The 18,892-nt window shown below is 48.7% G+C and overlaps 1 protein-coding gene across 6 annotated transcripts in view; it reads left to right on the forward strand.

Moving 5' to 3' along the window:
* CAMKK1 (calcium/calmodulin dependent protein kinase kinase 1) overlaps positions 1 to 15,788 on the forward strand; it is a 94,841-nt gene extending 79,053 nt beyond the window's left edge. For all 6 annotated transcript variants that reach the window (XM_069033284.1, XM_069033282.1, XM_069033283.1 and 3 more), the window contains 4 exons: positions 1,343 to 1,430; positions 2,672 to 2,800; positions 3,115 to 3,218; positions 11,044 to 15,788. In XM_069033284.1, coding sequence (XP_068889385.1) covers positions 1,343 to 1,430; positions 2,672 to 2,800; positions 3,115 to 3,218; positions 11,044 to 11,116 — 394 coding nt within the window. In that variant the 3' untranslated portion in view covers positions 11,117 to 15,788. The remainder of the gene's footprint in view (positions 1 to 1,342; positions 1,431 to 2,671; positions 2,801 to 3,114; positions 3,219 to 11,043) is intronic.
* The last annotated feature ends 3,104 nt before the right edge of the window (positions 15,789 to 18,892 follow it).

Raw genomic sequence — 18,892 nt, forward strand, 5'->3', positions numbered from 1 at the left:
AGGAATCTGTTTGTTCTGACCTGCTAAATGCACTGTCACTGCCCATGGCTGTTCCTCTGGAGCTCATATCAAGAGCAGCACCATTCTTTCCATTCCCACTGAAATTGTCACCTGAGTCTCTGAGGACTCATCCTGTTGTTCCCCTTGTCTGGGCTGTATTGCCTGTGTACAGCAGACCCCTGATGCAGCTCTAGGTGTTTGGACTTCAAACTGAACCCCCTTTCTGCCTCTGAACAAGCAGCATTTCCTTGTGGTTGTTTGTAAAGATCTCATAGCCAAAGTCCAAATAAAATATTCCTGAATTATTAAACAGCAGCTCTGTTTTCATCAGACTGAAATATCCCTTGCTGTGATGTGGTTTTCATTTTGGTTTGTGATAGTTTATTCCCTTCTCTGTTTGAGGAGGGGGGTGCAGAGGAGGTGGGCACAGCACTTGGTGCTCACCACTGTTTTCAGTCTCAAATCCAGCCTTCCTGGGGAGTGATATTTTATGCTGCTAAGTTCCATCTCCACGAAGAAATGCAGTTCTTCAAGAGTCATTTGTGACACAGACTTTCAACTGCCTAATACAATTCAGTCACACGCTGGCATTTTACTGCAGTAGCACTTTGATCATCCAGATCCAGTGTGTTTTAAAGGCATCTCCTGCATCATTAACCACAGGAGTCATGCAGCCTTTGGGCTGCAGGATCAAGGGCTCCATGTCCAGAGAGGCTTCTGGTTTTAGGCACTCTCACATTTAGATCTTGGAAATAGTGGTAAAAAATTAGATGTATTTCTCTTATTTGCATTTGTTCATTCCCTCCTTTTGTTACCCCAAGGCTGAGCTTTGCAGGTAGGGAATACTGAGTTATAGGCTGCCTGCAATCAGTATTCTGGATGCAATTTAAATAACATAACCTGGAAGCTTAGCTGGGAACTTGAATGTCAGAAGGGGGTGTTTCATCCAGCACACAGTTGCTCATGATGCAGGTTCAGCAAATCAAGCTGTGCCCCTCTTGATTCTGAGTTCAGCTCCAGTTCTGCTCTCAAGAACACTTTGTTGTTCCAGAATCTCCCCTCAGAAATTCCCCTATGGTATGCTGTCTTTAAAAATGTCCTTGGACCCGTTCTGCTGCTCCCTCATCCTGCATTTTGATGTGTGCTGTTGTGTCAGTGGGCAGAACAGGATAACCAAGCCCTGTAGCAGTGATTTTGGTGCCTTCCTGTTTCAAGCCAGGTTTGCAGAGAAAATAATCTCCTGAGCAGAGCAGATTCTCCACCAAGTCACTGCAGTAAGAACTGTGCATTGCTGCACTTAAAATTCCCCTATTAACTGTGTGCTGCTGTTTTCTTCACTCAGAGCACAGATAAGTGATGAGCTCAAGGAACTGATACTGCGCATGCTCGATAAAAGTCCAGAAACAAGGATAACAGTCCCTGAAATAAAGGTAAATTGGATCTTGGTACTAGAGATTTTAGTCTCAGCTGATTTTATGTTCTGTGGTACCTTCTATTGTGGCAGAGCTGTTCCCAGTGTTTGTTTTGGGAGCTCTCTCTGGCACCCTCCCTCAGAAAGGGAGAGCTCATTTTGCAGCCACAGCTCCATTGCTGCTTCTTGCTTGGGGAATATTGACAAAAGCTTTCTTGTTTACTTATTTAAATGAAAATTACTCAAAAGCTGGCTGATCTCAGTGAATCCCTGGGAGAATCAGCATTGCCAGGGGAGCTGCTAGTTGCAGAGCCTGTGCTGGCAGTGTTGGATGTGTGTTCCAGGGACTGGATGTGTGTTCCTCCTCTGGTCCTTGTGTGGTCAGTGGCCTCAAGACAGCACATTTGTTTCTATCACCATTATTTGGGAGATGTTTAATAATAGAAAGAATGAACAGGCCTGGCAGAGCACAACGCTTCACAGGCTGTGGTGTCATTCTGGGTTTGTGTGGGCTTGCTGTCCTCCTGTCACCCCTCACCAAGGCTTTAGACCTGCTGGAGGATCTCAGAATTTCCAGAGAGATCCATCAGCATGCTCTGCTTTGCTTTGTCCCAGGCCAGCTCAGTATTACCACCAAAGCTGACAGTAGAAAGGTTGATCTTCAGGGAAAAATTGTGACAGCCCTTCCCTCCATGCCCAGGAGGCCAGAGCTAGGTTTGGAGCTGTATTTATGGGATTTCACTTGGCAGCTCTTGCAGGCATGCTGTAAGACCCTGTGGGTAGAAGAGCAGAGCTGAGTGCTGGCCCTTGTCCCTGGCTGTGCACAGATGGTTGGTGTGCTTGGGGGCTTGCCTTGGATGCTGACAAAGGACGTGTCCCCAGTGCCAGGCTGGGCTCTGTGCTCAGCCCATGCCCTCAGACACGGCTTTCTTCTTGTTCACAGCCAAGAAGCCATCCCATGAGAGGAAGCAGGGGAAGGGGGCTTTGCTCTGCTGCATGTGAGAGAAAAAGATGAAAATGCTCCAGATAACTCAGGTTTTCAAAGTGTTTCAAAGTTGATTCAGAGGGTGCCACGGTGCCGGTTGGTGGCAGCGGGTGTGACAGCACTGAGCCAGACTGCAGCCATTTTCAAGGAAGCTTTTCAAGGTTAAAAAACATCTCTAGCAGTGGGAAATGGAGCAGTACTGACAGCTGCCCCTGCAGTGAGCCCTGTGCCCCCATTTCTGTCCCAGCCCAGAGCTGTGTGTGTCCCCCGTGCAGGTGCACCCGTGGCTGAGCAGGGGCGGCGCGGAGCCACTGCCGCTGGAGGAGGAGCACTGCTCCGTGGTGGAGGTCACTGAGGAGGAGGTCCAGAACTCTGTGAAGACCATCCCCAGCCTGCCAGCCGTGGTATGTGTGAAATACACCACATCCTCTGAGCAGGGGGCGGTGCTGAAGCCTTCAGCTGGTGGAGGAGGTTTGGAGAGGGCACACGTGTTCCTGGCGTGAAATCTTGGCCTTTTGACCCAGTGTGAGCTTCTTGTGTCTGAGCTCTGCAGCAGCCTGGCTCTCTCTGTGGGTTCTGTGGGTTCCTTTGCTTCATGCTCTTTGCTGTAGTTCTGTAAAATGTCAGCTGAATTATTAAAGAAGCTGTTGTTACTCCTTTGAACTGGCTTCCAGGAGTCAGCTCTGCTGTTCTCACTGGTCTGTTCTCTTCCTCAAAGATCCTAGTGAAGGCCATGCTAAGGAAACGCTCCTTTGGGAATCCCTTCGAGGTCCAGACGAGGCGGGAGGAGAGATCCATGTCTGCTCCAGGGAACCTGCTGATGTAGGTACCTACAGCCATGCCTGGCTCTGCACACGGGCAGGGCCAGGGTGCTTGGGGAGGGAGGGTGGGGGAAGCAGTTTGCAGATCTTTTCTTTAGCATTTAAAGACAAAACTCCCTTCTGCATCAAACACTGGAGGTCAAATCTACCTCAGGTCCTCTCAGATTGAAATGCAGTGTATTACTGCAGCCTAAAAACTCTTTTATAGATGCAGTTCTCTCTGTAAGATGGGTTTGGCCTAAACACATGTGAGGTGCTAAATTTGAGTCTGTTTTTTCACCTGTTAGTTTATAGTATGCTCTGATCAAAGATCCATTAAGAGATTGGTGAACTAAAATATGTTTAATTAGGGTCTAGAATAGATACATATTGGAGGGTTTAATTCTCCTTTCTATGGACGACAGAAATGGCACCAGATGAGCAGTGTATGTGGGGTTTTTAACTCAAAATGAGATGATGGGATTTGACCTGTGGTCTGGGGCCCGAGTCTGGGCAGAGACACCATGGTCAGACAAAAGAGAACACTTAGAAATTGCTTTTTCACTTGAGAACACATACAGTGTTTTTTCACACAGCTTTTTGCCAGTTAATGAAATAGTGGAACACATTGCGAGGGGATATTTGGAGGTTGGTATAAATTACTATATTGGGATTAAAAAGGGAATAGAGATCTTGATGACTAATGGATTCATCAACACTTTTTAACCATGATGGTGTGTACAGGGATGGGGAGAGAATTCTTCTGTCCTTTACTTGGTTCTTACTCTTTTTTGTTACTGATTCCTTTCAGAGCCAGGATTCTGGGCCATCATTCCAGTAAATAACAGCTGGACAAGTAGCCTCATTTGGGACAATTATTTTTATATAATAAAATTCTCACCCCACAGGTTCTGTAAGGCTGTGGCTGACAACAAAGCTGTGTTGTCCCAAAATGATTCTTTTCCACCCAGAATCCCAGTACCATTCCTAGCAGACTCCCACGAGGGTGTGCTGAGTCTCTCTGCTCTATTGACAATGCGATGAGGGGAGTCTCTCACAGGTGTGTGGGGATTTAAGGGCTCAGCTCAATTAAGAATGATGATGTTCTAGGCCCCCAGCTGTGTATTGGAGGCTTTAGTGAAGACTTTGCCTGGGAGTCCATGGCCAGACACCAGTTTGACATTTAAACACCCTGTACATGAGTGCTGCTGCAGGACACATCTGGAGCATGGCAGGCACAGCTCCTTTGCCAGCTCAGCACAAGGGATTTGCCCTGATTTGTTTCTCTTGGCTCAATGCCTTCCAAATTAGTTATTGCTAATTGGACACATGTCCCTACCCATATCTTCACTATCATTCCTGGTCACTGCATTGCATTGCTCTGAGATAGGGAAACATTTACTAAATTTGAATAAAAATGTATTTTATTCTTCCCACTGTCCCAGACAGTAACTCGGAGCAAGGCAGGATTTCTTTCCAAACCCTGCCTGAATTGGTATTTCAAGGTGGTCACCCTGAGCCTGTTTCCAAAAGGGACCTGTTCCCTTCCACCTTCATTTGAGATGCTTGAAAACTCACACAGGTGGTGGGAAAACTCCTTGACCCTTGATGCTGGTTCCTGCCTGGAGCTGGGTTCTTTAGTATCTGCTGAGAAAAAACAAAGTTCATCTGATCTCAGGTAGCTGTGAAGCTTCTGATCAGCCACATTATCAATGTCTTGTCCTTTGTAAAATATTCTTGGGCCTTCAAGATGAGCTGTAAGCTTTGACTTTTGTCTCCTTTTTAAAGCTGCTAGTCAGATTCTTCTCAGCTTATTCAAACCCAGCATCTTTCCCTGTCTCAGCTCATTCTGGCCCTGTGTTTTATTCAGGGTCCTTGTACAGACTAAAAGGTTTATTTCTTAAAGCAGTGTGTAATTTCCACTGCTGTGCTGCTGTGTCCAGTGCCCTTAGTTTACAAAACTGTGCCAGGCCAGGGATGGAGCTGCAGCCGTGCTGGGCTGGCCTCTGCCCAGCTGTGTGAGCACTTAGAAATACCCAAAATCAATGTGAATGTGCCAGTTCTCCACTGCACTAATCCCTGTGCTTAATTTCTCAGTCTCATGCCATCAGTGCCAATTTTTGGCAGTAACAATTGACTTTATCCTGAATTATTTCATGCACAACTGGAGCTTTGAGAACCTATCTCAAAACTGTTGTTTAAAAGAAAGATACTTGCCAAGTCTCTCCAACAAATGGTGTTGTATATTAAACACTACAGCAGGGATGCTCCTTTTAAGGCATATGGGTTATTATTTCAGGCTTTGAAAAATGCTTTACTGACTGAATCTAATGAAAATAACTTCAAATTTAAATAGATGTCTTGGATCTAATGACATTAATTTCCAGTGAACCGTGGCTAAATGGGAAATGTTCATTGTTCAGTGAGTTATCTCTTGATGACAGTGTTATTTCCACAGGGGCAAACAGAGTAGACACCAAGCTCATCCCCTTCTTAATTCATAGTGGGTTGTTCCCTAGAAAAACCACCCTTAGTACACATATAAAGTTTAACATCACTGCCAATGTTATGAATAGAGCTGTGTTAGTTAAAATAAGTTTCAAGTGAGTCTGGATTTCTGTAAATTTTTAGGATCATGCAGGAGCAGATAATATTGCAGTAGTAAGGCTCTGTAGAGTTTCTGCATGTCCATCACCCTTGTAGCTGGACAGGGGACCCCAAAAGGGGGACATGCCAGAAAAGCAGTGCCTGCAGCCATCACTGTGCTCTGGACATGTGGCTGCCCATGAGGAGCTGAGCACAAAATGAGCCACACACTCCCAAGCTCTCCTCCACAGAGCTCCTCCTCCCCTGTGGCAGTGTCTTTAGAGGGACATGAATCAGCTTTTGTAATATTGCATCTCCTTCTCGTTGTAGGTAGGAAATAACTTGTTGTGTTTGTATGGAAGAAAAAAGGAAAGCAATTAGAATACTGCAGTTTCACATTCCATTTATTTAATTAGGCTGCATGTGAAATTGCCAGAGCCCCACTCACTGCTGCTTCAAGCATCTGACATCTGTGCCATTTCTGAGGATATACTCTGTAGGAAATCCTCTGGCAGCTGAGCTGAGCTCTGGTACCAGAGCTTTCTGGTATTTGATGCCTAATTGATGACTCTTAAAATGGAGCTGTCCTTCAAGCTCACTCTTTGGGATTTGGAGAGGAGGAAACTAAATCATGTGGCTGAATCATTTTTTACTTTCTCCCTGCATTACCTACACAGCGTGCTGGGCTCTGTTCCTGGAAATGCTCTGTGCAGATGTCTGTGGTGGCAGGAAGCTTTCCTGTCCCTGCCTTTAGAGGACACCATTAAGACACCACTCATATGAAACAGTTCTTAAGTTAATACTGGGAGGAGAGAAAGCTTTTTTAGCACTCTTTAGACCTGGAAGAAGCAAATCCTCTCCTGGCTGTTTTTTATTGCTCTGTTTATCAGCAGTTTAAAAGGCAGATGTTCAGCACAGGCACTCAGCAGGTGGAGGGGAGCTAAAATGAAGATGCCCCATGTAGCAGTCCTTGTTTTGCACACCTAGAATGGTGTGAGTGCTGCCAGCTGTCACCTCACCCTGGCAGCTGGGCAGTGGCCAGGTGTCACTGGATCCTGCCTTTCATGCAGGATCCCCAGGAGAGGCAGTGATTCATGGAGTCTTACAGATCCTGCAGACCATGGCCAGGTTCAAACCCATCATTAATAGTGGCTGCAGAAGCAACTGATCTTTTCTGATTTTCCAGCTCCAAAGTATTTTTTAAGCCCAGTTCAGCATTCACAGCTAAGTCCTGGGTTTCTGGTAGCAGTGTTTGCTGCATTTCTTCTGCCTGCTCCACATTTCTCCTAATTGAGTCAGCCCTGGCTTCACCACATTTTTTTGCTCTCATTTATTGCAACTACTACCTATCAAATTAATTGCTATGTTTTGACAGACCCAATTTACTTTCCCATTATGGCTGCTATTACTGTTGATGAAATGTGGTTGTCAGCTCCTCTATGGGGGATCAGTTGGTGTTTAAAAAGCCTACCCTGTTTCCAGCCTTCCCAAAAAGAGACCAAAAGGGCTGTCATTGCCCTTAGGGCCGTATTATCCATATAGGTTAGGCACGAGGAAGCCAAGGGGGATAAGGAGGTAAATAAAGTGGCTGGCCCAGGTCTCCAAGCAGAAACAGCTTCTCCCAAAGAGAGAACTGCATGTTTTGTCAGAAGAGCCATGCCCCACATGCAGGTAGGTCTCCTCACAGGACCAAGAACTTTCCTCTGGAATGAGCCACCATCAGCAGGTCCCTCCAGTGAGGGGCCCAGTGCTCCTGTGGCTCTGTCCCATTGCAGAGGTGCTGATAGGACACAAAAGCCCAGAGGTGCCAAGTGACATGGCCCAGGGAAGCACAGCTGGACAGCAGCAGTGTGCTGGAAGCCACCTGGAGCTTTCAGTAGTGGTAGGGGCTGGAGTGGGTTTGTACCAGTGCTGTCCTCATCTGTCCTTCAGGTGAATGTGGCTGATGTTCCATCCTCATTCTGCTCTGCTCTCTAGGCTGATTAGGCACAGAAATACAAGCTCCTTCACCTGCTGCCATTGTCTTCATGATCACTTTCTTTCTTTGTCTTATTGTTTTGCTCTCAGGGACAGATTCCTCTTAAACACATCTGTATATTTGCATCCATCTTTAAGGTAATTCCATGTCTGTGCTTCCCCTGGGTGCTGTAGAAACCTGTGTCCCCCCCTCAGCCTGTGTGATTTGTGTGGTAGTGGGAGCATTTGGGTCCATCCTTCCTTCCTGTAGGAGCAGTTTTACTGCAGTCATTCTGGGTGTGTGATGACTAATGTTTATGTATGCTTTTCATTATTATTTCTATTTGTGATTCTTTGGCATTTCAGCTGCTTTTAGGGAGGGAGGGGTGAAAAAAGCCAGTTGGGTTTCAGGAGGAGCTGGTGCTCAGCCCCACATTTGTAGAGGGAATAGCTACAGAATGTGGGAAAGGCTGAGCTTTGTAATTTGAGTTTAATATTTAGTGCTTATTCAAAAGAAAGGGCTGGAGCCATCTCTGCTCCAGATGCTCCACCACTCCCTTGTGCTTCTGCTTCTGGTGCAGTGCTGGGAGGGCTCTGGGCAGACCAAAATTGGTTGCTCCATGTGACCACCCCACCTCAGCCAGGACTTCATCAAAACATGGTCACTTGTCCAACCACTTGCACAGACCCTTCTAGGAAGTGTTGGTCCAGTTAATTCTGATAAATAACAAAATAACATTAATTCAAACCATGATCAGCTGCTTACAGACAGCTCAGTGGAAGTCCTAGGATCCAATGGTTAGGCAGGACACAGCCTCCAGCCAGGCTGGGAAGATCTGGACTGAGAGACTGGGAAACAACCACACATCTCTAAATACCTTTGGGAGCAGCTCCAGCACTCCGGAGACTCTGCCTGGCCTGGTTTATTGCTCTGAGACAAATGGATGAGCCAGAGCCAGGATGTTGCCTGCTCTGAGTGAGGAAAGACCTGCAGAAATTCTCCAAAAATAGCCAGGAGAAGGCAGGCAGAGGCAGACGGGGACTGACGTGGCGCCGGCGGGGACAGCTGGTGCCACCGCCTCCTGCTGCTGCATTTTCCACAGGGAGGAAGGGACTTCAGCAGCCTGGATGAGGGCAGATTGTTGCATTGAATGGGGACTCAGTGGAGCAATGAAGCACTTGCCAGGGCTGTGTGTGGGTGCTGTAGGTTGTCCCACACCATCCCTGTCCCGTGCTCCTGTGTTTGGAAGGGCAGTGTGGGGAGGCTCGTTCCTTGCTGGACACGAAACACGTGTGAATGCCCATCACTCTGATTTTTATAAAAAAATGAGATTAAAGTAGAGCAAGCCAGAATTCTCTGAATACAAACTAGATAATTTGGAAACCATGCTGCTGGTCTGCAAGACTTTCCCCAAGAACCAGATGCTTCCTCATGGAGAAGGGCATTCAGGGAAGCGGAGAGCTCAGTTTTTGGGTGCAGAGGCCAAGCAGGTCCTCCAGCTGCTGTGGGTGACAGCCACCTACTCTCCTGGAATTGCACAGATCAGGCTTTGCTGCCCTGTGGCTTAAAAAATGTGGGGGAAATAGAGTCTTATTTCTCACCAAGAGTTATTTACTGGAGGTTCCCATCCAGCCTCAGGCCTCACAGCACGAGCCAGGCTCCTGTGCAGACATGGAGCTCTGGTACTGGATCTCTGCTGCTTCACAGGCAGCCCCAGCTTTTTGGGTGGTGTTTGCCACCCTGAGGGTCCTCTCACCCTGACATGGGGTGTTTGGAGAGGAGAGGCTTCTTGGAGTGGTGGGACAGCATTGAAGATCCCTGACAGGAGCAGGATCAGCAGGATGTGCCAGGCAGGGAGCCGGGCTGTGCTGAGCTGCCACAGAACAGAGCCTGTGCTGCTAAATGAGGTGATCAATCATTTGAAGAGGGGGATGACAGGCACTGAAGACAGGGCTGTTCCTCAGCCTCCCCTGCAGGGAAATGGTCCATAGGTTCAAGGTCAGGTTTATTGCAGGGCTTTGCTGAAGTGAAGGGAGAAGGGAACATGATTTTTGATCGTTTCTGGTTTCTTCAAAAATTGAGTTAGACCTGTGTGTAGTCTGTGTTGTTCCCAGCCAGGAAATAGCCCCAGAGCCCCCAGCCCACACCCCCCAAACACTGCATGCTGCCCTGACACTCCACTGCCCAGCTGGCTTGTCCATGCAGGTTCCACAGAATGCACTGGGCACGGGCTGCCCCATCCCTGCAGGTGTCCAAGGCCAGGTTGGACAGGGCTCAGAGCAACCTGGGTTAGTGGAAAGTGTCCCTGCCCATGGCAGGGGATGGAACAAGATGATCTTCAAGGTCTCCTTCCAACCCAAACCATTCCATGATTCTGTGATACAGCCAGACTGGCGTGAGTGAGGCTGGACACCTGGGAGGCACAACTGCTTGGAGATGATTGCCTCCTTTGTGTGTGTGGATATTTTTATGGTGGAGAAATGGGTGTTTTAGGTGAAGTCATCTGCCTGCAATCTGTTCCTGCTGTGGGTGGCACCTGCAGGTGTCCCCTTTTCTCCATCCAGTCACAGTCACATGCAGTCTGGGGGTGGCTGGGCTGGGCGGAGGTGTTGCTCCTCGAGGTGTTGCAGCTCAAGCCTTCTACATGAGAAAACATCAAAAGTTAGGAGTAGGAGGAAAAGGCTGAAATTATCGTGGTGTATGTGCAATGCAAGTAAGTTACCTTGGCTGAGATTCTAGGGCTGCTGCTCTCAGGTTTTGGGAGCTGCTGTTTTGGGGACCAGGCAAACTCACAGAAACTGAAATCACACAGTTTTGGTGTGGGACAAACTGGGTTCTGGTAGAAACATTTAGTTTTACTGCCATTTACAGTGGGGCTCTGGAGAAGCAGTTGTGGGATCAACCCATCACTCTGATTTTTATAAAAAAATGAGATTAAAGTAGAGCAAGCCAGAATTCTCTGAATACAAACTAGATAATTTGGAAACCACGCTGCTGGTCTGCAAGACTTTCCCCAAGAACCAGATGCCTCCTGATGGAGAAGGGCATTCAGGGAAGCGGAGAGCTCAGTTTTTGGGTGCAGAGGCCAAGCAGGTGTCCAGGCACAAGCTGCACATCACTGCAGGGCATCGTGCTGGGATACTGCCGAGGTGTTTACATGGTACCCGCACAACCAGCTGGTTCACTGCTCGTTCATTGCTGGCCCATTGCTATTCCCTGTTGATATTGCTGCCCTGAGTTGGAAGAAACACCCCCTGCCTTGCTCTGTGCCTACAATCTCTTTGTTTCCTTGCCACCCCTGTAGAACACAAGGGAGCAGAGAAGCAGCCAGGGACCCGGAGCTGCCGGACGTGTGCGAGGACGAGGCCGCGTCCTGAGGCCGCCCGGCCACCGCGGGCTGGCCACGCACGAGCCGCCGCCGTCGTGCCCATCGTGGTGTCGTGTAGCACATCGCCCTCATCACCCAGCCCGGGGCCTGCACAGCAAAACCAGAACCAGACAAAAGCCACCTGAAATGGACCAAGCCAGAAAGCCAGGCAGGAGGAGCAGAGCAGCGCCGAGGAGCAGAGCGAGCCCTGGGGCAGCGCGGCCGCGTTCCTTGGGCAAGGTGTCCGTGGCTCCTCCGTGTGTGCCTTGCTCTCCACTCGTGCTTCACCTCGGGGCTCTGTCAGGGGTCTTGGCTGAGGAATGGGGGTTCATTTGTTTCAAGGGTCCTTTTCCCCTGGACACTTTGTCCTTGAGTTTTTGCATTCTCTACTTCAAGCATCAGGAAAAAAAAAATGGCATTGGAGCCAGGTTTTGTGTCAGAGGGCAACTGTTTTATTTAATGCACAGCTAAAGTACTTGTGTCCATCAGGAGTCCTGCTCCTGGTGTGGAGTCGATGGCAAAATGCCTGTGGGTATCAGTGAGGATGAGATCTTGCTGCTGGAGTGAACACTGTCCCTCCCTATGCATTTCTTTCTCTTTCTTCCCTTTTCCTCTTACTCCTCAGTTTTGCACAGTCTCAGTCCTGCCCCCAGCTATGGCTTTAGTCAGGGTAGTGCTGTAAAGCAGAGGATTCCCTGGATGTGCAATGAGCCTTGGAGTGTCACAGAGCTCTGGAGCATGGGGATATGCTGCTGCACACAACAGCTTAGTGCTCCAGGGACATCTGCCAGGGCTGCACTTCCCAAAGAACTGGGAATGCACCCCCATCAGCTGCACCCAGTCCTGCACCCATGGACCTTGTTCTCCAGCTGAAAAGAGTGGCAGGTTTGGGGCTTTATTTTATTTCAATTCCTTCTCTTCACTCATCTCTTGAGTACCTGATGCTTTTAAACTTTAATTTCCTGAAAATGACCCAAACTGGGAGAGCTTCCTAGGATGGAAAATGTTGGTGGAGGGATTTTAGAAAGCTACAGAGCACAAGTTCACAACTTGATCTTTTGATTTTTTTTAAAGGCTTTAATTTTTAATTTTATTTTAAGACTATGATTTTTATGCATGGGCTGATGCTGCTATTTTATCCATAGATTGCTTCTAAACTTGGGGTTAGAAGCTTCATCTCAACAGTTTGATAACAGATAAGAGATTGCACTTAAAAAGGCAAATGCAAAAAGGCAAATACAGCCATTTCTGTGGCTGTTGACTGTAAAGACTGTGTGGATAATCAGGAATTTCACTCTTCCATTCAGAAAGTAAAAACCAGTGACATCCATCTGTCAAAATACGTGTCATTATTTTCCCTTGAGCTTTGTGGTGTCTGAACATGCCCTTGGGAAGCCAGTGGGATTGGAATCTTATTTTATAGTACTTAAAGAAAGGACATGATTAAATTTGGTTCCTACATAATCATCTTAGTGTCTGTTTTTAGGTTAATCCTGAGGACTTGGGACTTTGTTCCCTCATTTTTTGTGCAGGGGGACATGTGTACAAGGGTTGTTGGTAGTGACTGGTATATCCTGGTGTTCCTGTTCTGTTTGCTGCAATCTAATTTGGTGGTTCCCAACATTTCATAGCTGGGCTTTGCTGCCAGTGCTGCCCAGTGGTTTTTGTCTGTCCCCAGCCTGTCACCTCCCCTCACTCATCCTCAGCCACCTCAGTGGGATGCCCAGCAGTCACCAGCCTGGGCTCTTCATCTCCTCTCACCTGTAAATATTGGCAAAATGGGAAATAACATTGCAGCTTCTGCCTTTAATGAAGGAGGCCTTTAATGCTGAAAGCTGGCACTGGTGTTGGATCCTGTAAAGGTTACTGCTGTGGGCCTGAGCTCTGCACTGCTGCCTCCAGCTGCTAAATCCTGCCTGTTTGTGTCTGCACCAGCTGTGAGCTCAGCATCTGCTGAGGAACCTGGTCCTGCACCAGGGGCATGCCCTGATGCTTCCCCCAGCCTGGGACACAGCACCTTCTGCCTGGATCCTGCTGCCTTGCAATGAAGATTTAAGCACCCAGAGGTAGGGAGTGAAAAGTCTGAAAGCACAGGGGGGGTTTGCAAATGGGAAAGATTGTCCAGGTGGAACCACTGCCTGTGGATGTGACAGTCTCTGGATACAAACTGGTCTGTGCTGGGGTGCCACCAGCTCCTGCTGCACAGGAGCAAGCCAAGCTGGGCAAACTGTCCTCCAGTTTGTGGAAAAAACTACTCTCTCCAGATGGTGTCCCCAGGACAGGGCCAGGGAGTGACCTTGGAACAAGGACACATCTCAGGAACCTGCCCTACCCCAGGCAGAAAAGGGAGTTCTGGTAATCCTCATCCCTGTGGAACTTCTGAAGTCTAAGCAATACCTGGGTTGCACTCAAAGAGCTCTAAGAGTGCAAACACGGGTTAGTTACTGTATTTTTAATCTGTGACAAGAATAATTTGCTAATCCAGACAGTTGGGGTTATTTTAGTGATGCCCAGGGGATGGGAGCTGGTGGGGCAAGGCTGCAGGAAGGCTGTTCTCAGCCTCAATTAATGCAACCAAACGTCATAAATGAACTCCATCTTATGTTTCTTTAGTGATACCTAAATCATCACTTCACTTTTGGAGGGGAATGGATGTTTTTTATGAAATATTTGTCCTTTCAGCTAAAACAAATCCCTCTGGAGCTGTTCCCACAGGTCCAAGAACCAACCCCTTGAGTTGTGCAGCTGAGCTCTGAGCTCGTGTCACAAACAGCAGCTTGAAAACTTGCATGAAATGAGATGAAAAAGGTGCCCTGGCAGCAGGAGAAAGGCAGAAATAGGCTCTACTTCTCACTCAGCTGCAAGGAAATCCTTGCTTGTTTATGTGCATGTTAGAGCAGCTCAGAGCAACGCTGGTTCTGCTCTGAAGAAAGGAAGAGACTGAAGAGAGGGGATTTATTTGAGAATAAACATCCCTGGCAAGGCAGCGCTTTTAGCTCTTGAGGGAAATCATTCTCTTTAGCTGGATGGGTAAATATTTGTCTGCTCCTCTCTGTGATGGAGGGGATGGGGTTCAGTGGGGGCTCTGCAGAGCAGTGAGCAGAGCTGGCGTGGCACACTCATGCTTTGGTGTGTGCTCTGTTTTTCCCTTCAAATCCTCGCCTTTGCTGTTCTGGAGCAGTGGGATGCTCTGGCTTGTGTTAGCTGGGCTCAGAGTCCCAAGGAGGGCTCCTCTTTCTCCCAGCACCATTGCATCTGGTCAAGTTTTCCAGACTCTTCCAGCTTGAGGATGATTTCCTTGAAAGGAATTTCTCATTTGGGGGAATAGCACATCTCTTTGGTCTCCAGGAGATAGATTTCTTTGTCTTGCTCAGTTAATGGCTCTAGGCCTTTGGTTTTGGGGGGTACTGCTAAGTAAAATTCCTGGTCAAGTCTCTTCTGTCCTGCACTGAGGAATGCCCAGTCCATGTCTTTAACTCTTTGGGCAGAAATGTGCTGCTGTGAATGTCACACTTGCAAATAGATGAGGTTTTCAGCATCAGGGCTGCTGGTGGGAAAGCTGACTTTGTGTAGGGCTGCAAGCAGAGGGAGCCTGGTGGGGGACAGTGTTGCTGCTCCATGCAAAACAAACTGTGGCTCCATAACACAGCTTCCAGGGCAGGATTTCATTCCTTATTTATTGCCAGACTTGCAAGGAGGAGCTGCTGAGAGAAATTTCATGTTCCTTCAGCACAACTCTGCATCCTGAAGCCATTGGCAGCGCTGCCATGGGGGAATTTCTCCATTTGTGGTGTGTGGCTGGGAGTTCATTTGCTCTCCCCAGCTCAGTGCTTTCACTTCCATCTTGCCCAAAAACCCCAGGAGCTTTGTCCCACCAGCCCAGGGGCTTTGTTCCAGCCCCTTAGAGGCCCAGGCTCCCCCAGGGTTGGGGATCTCAGTAAATTTCCCAAGGCAGGAGGGCTATGCTGGGGGATGCCACAGAGCCCAAGCACTTCTGGTGTGCAGCAGAGAGACTGGAAAGGAGAGCATGGAGGGTTTGTGTGGAAATAGACCTTGGTTTAGGTGCCAAACTTCTCTGCTTTAGCAGAGCCCATTTGCAGAGGAGTTTGCTGAGCAAAGCAGTGCAAGGCTTTCCTTTCTGGGCCAGATCCTCCTACACAAGTCCATGCTTGGCTCGAGTCCCTCCCAGGCTGAATTAACCTGGATTATGCCATGACCCTGTTGCTCTGAATGCAGCCTTCCATGGGCTGAGGGAAGGAAAGCAGCTCATCAGTCACTGCCTTGCTCCTTCCCTTCCTGAAGAAAAGCCATGTACACTCAGAGCTGCTGCTGACAGAGCCCAGAACCTTCATCCCATCAATCAAAGCATTCCCCAAAAATGGTGTAAATTCAAGAAGACGTGAATTGCAACTCTTGAGGGTATAATACAGATCCTCTGTGCCGTAATTTTGCTGCTCTTTCTGATTTCTAGGCCTGTTCTGTTGGTATTTCAGTCTCTCGTTGCACTTGATGTTGAACCTCTGCCCCTGTATGTGCTCTGCTATGATTCCAGCATGATGTAAATGCACTCAGTACTGTGACAGCACGTGGCTGTTGCACTGTAAATATGTACCATGAAGAGAGAGGCTATTTTTTGCATGCTTTTGTACTGTAGAACTGATGAGAAAATGACAATAAATTCCACAGAGATGACCCTGGGTGTAAGTGCAGTTCCTAAGGCAGCACTGGCTGCTGGCTCTTGAGCTTTGTCTGCGGCTCCACCCCTCTCTGTGCTGTAGCTGCGGCAGAGAGGGGCTTGGAGGGATTCCTTTCATCACCCTTTCCATGCTGGGCTTTTCCTGGATGAAGAAGCTCAGGGGTCTGTCGTGCTCAGGTGACACATCCCCAGCTATTCCAGCCTCCTGCTGCAGTGGGGCTGGTGAAGCTGTCTTGCCTTCGTTCCATTTGCTTCCAAAGAAAAGTGCAATTTCCTTCACAGAGGAGCTGGGGCTGGCCTGGGTTGGAGCTCACTTGGCACCATTGTGGAAACCCCTGCAAATCCTGGGCTCAGCTGGTGCCATGGGATGGGACTGGCTGAGCCTGCCCTGCTCCAGGCATCTTCCTCTGGGAGAGGCAGCCAGAGGGCACCAAGCTCCTCTCATTTTTATATTGCAGAAAAAGATTTAGAAAAAGGTGAAGATGTCTGCCTCAGCCCTGACAATGATGTTGTAAGGCTGAGAGAGTTGGGGTTGCTCAGCCTGGAGAAGAGAAGGCTCCAGCAAGACCTTAGAGCCCCTTCCAGTGCCTAAAGGGGCTTCAATGGAGCTGGAGAGGGACTTTGGACAAGGGCCTGGAGTGACAGGACAGTGGGGAATGGCTTCCCACTGACAGAGGGCAGGGTTGGGCTATTGGGCCAGAACTGTGGAGCACAGTAAAATGTTTTCTCAAATCTCTTAATGGGAAAAGGCAGTGTAGAAATACCCTCATCCCCTTCCAGGGGGTGGATGGTCACCTCACAAACAGGGACAGAGACAGGTGTTTCAAGCCTTCTTTGCCTCCATCTTCAACATTCCTCCCTCCCTTCCCAGTGGAAAATGTGCATTGTCCCATGGGACACTGCAGAGTCCTGGAGGAGGGCAAGCCCTGCTCAGCAGTGGCCAAAGCACCCCTGTGTGATCCACAGCATTCCCATCCTGAATCCAAAGCCAGCAAGTGCCAGCTCTTGGGAAGAAAGGAGCCCCATCCCAGTCAAAAGCAGAGCACGGGGAGCACCATGAGAGCTCCTTGGGAAATGCTGATTTCTTTAGAACTGAGGCTCTGCAGAGGCTGGTGAGCTGCTAACAGAAACCTCTTGCTGGCCCTCGACAGCCAACTCAGGAGAGCTCCCCAGAGATGGGGCAACCCCACCTCCCTTTGTCTCTGGAGGCCATGGTGGACACTGGTGGCACAAAGGATCCTTCCTGATGTGCCACTTGCTCCGGGGAACGCTTCACTGCAGTGGGCTGAGCTGCCATTTCCACTTGGAGGCTTTCTGGCCATGAGCACCCTGTGGGCTGAGCCGTTTGGGTGCTCCCTGAGGCAGGCAGGGCTCTGACAGCACAAAGGGCTGATGCCAGGCTGTGGTCACACGGTGCCCTGGCCCCAGCACTGTGGCATCATCACTGCACCTCCCAGCATGTGCAGTGAAAATCGTGCTGACACCCATGGTTCTTCACCAGACTTTTCCCATATTTCTACATAAAAATCCCAAAGAAATTCTCCTTCATTGCTTCTCTATTACACAATGCTTAGGATCTCCCCTGTGAGGTTGGTGAGGCCCTGGCACAGGGTGCCCAGAGAAGCTGTGGCTGCCCCATCCCTGGAAGTGTCCAAGGCCAGGCTGGATGGGGCTTGGAGCAACCTGGGATAGTGGAAGGCGTCCCTGCCCATGGCAGGGTGTGGGACTGGATGAGCTTAAAATCCCTTCCACCCAAACCATTCTGGGATTCTGTGTTCTGCCCAAACACACAATGGGCCTCAGTTGCTGCCAGTGCCAAACCCACCTGTTAATTGATGGATAAATAAATTCCTGGCAACCACCACCACAAAAGGAAGGAAAACAGCTCCATAAGAGGGACAAGCAGAGGCTGAGGTTGGAAATGGGGACATCGAGGGTTCCTTACTGCACAAGCACTTTGCCTGGATTGATGCTGTTGCCCACTCCAGATGGATTCATCCCCCAGCATTTTGTCAGAGAATAAAATGCTGAGGCTAGATAATTGCTGGTTCCCTGGGAATGCTGTGTCCTGGTGAGGTCACGTCACTGCCACGATGGCACATCCAGCCCCCACATGGTCAGTGACATGTCCCAGGCCAGTAAATGCTCCTGGAGCTCATGGTCATTTAGGATCATGCTGGGGACTCCATTTGGGGTTGGATCCAGCCAGGCTTGAAAGCTGCTCCCCCTAATTTTCTTTTAAGTGGGCTACATATCAAAATAGATTTCTAGAGCGGTAAATTATAATTTAGTGCTTATTATAATATTCATTAAGAGCTGCTGTCTGCTGTAGTGTTACACCAAATACTAATTATTAGAAATTAAGGTGACAGGAGGGAATAATATTCTGAATTGTGTAAGTGGGAGTATTAAGAGCCCAGGAGGAATAAGCAGACAAAGCAGCAGGAGGATTTCCTTTCTACAGGGAAATCAGAGGTAAGAGAATCCCCAGCAGCACAGCACTGGGAGGCATGGCTGCCTGGGAAGGGAACAGAATTAATCAGAGCTACAAAGACACCAAGCAGAGGGGTCATAGCCGTGGGACCATTGGCTTCCAAGTGTTCAGTTTCACCTGGCAGGATCCATCCAGTGGATTGACCTCCAAAGGCTCCATCTTGCCTCGATGTTGTTTTTTTAGGCTGTTTGCTTGGTTTATTTTTTTTTTTAATCCCTCTTCAAGCTGAAATTAAATTCCTACAATGATTTTGTAGCAACCTAGTCTAGTAAAAGGTGTCTCTGCTCATGGCAGGGAATAGATGATCTTTAAGGTCCCTTCCAACCCAAACCCAACTGCAGCAGAGGTGAGACGGATGCAGGGCAGGATGAACAGCCAGGGAAGCAGCCAAGCCATGTAGGGCATGTGAGGGACATCAATTTTCCAGTCTCCAACAAAGGAGAATCATAAACTTCACCCTTTATTGTCTGTGCTGCTCCACACCAAGCACAGCTGTCTCCAAGGCCTCCCTCCAGCAGAACCTCTTTAATCACATTCCCTCTCTCCTATGGTTTAATTAGGGGGAAAAAAACAATCTCATATGTGAAAGTGATTCC

Source organism: Aphelocoma coerulescens, chromosome 19 (assembly GCF_041296385.1).
Source record: "Aphelocoma coerulescens isolate FSJ_1873_10779 chromosome 19, UR_Acoe_1.0, whole genome shotgun sequence".
In the NCBI taxonomy this organism is placed as follows: domain Eukaryota; kingdom Metazoa; phylum Chordata; class Aves; order Passeriformes; family Corvidae; genus Aphelocoma; species Aphelocoma coerulescens.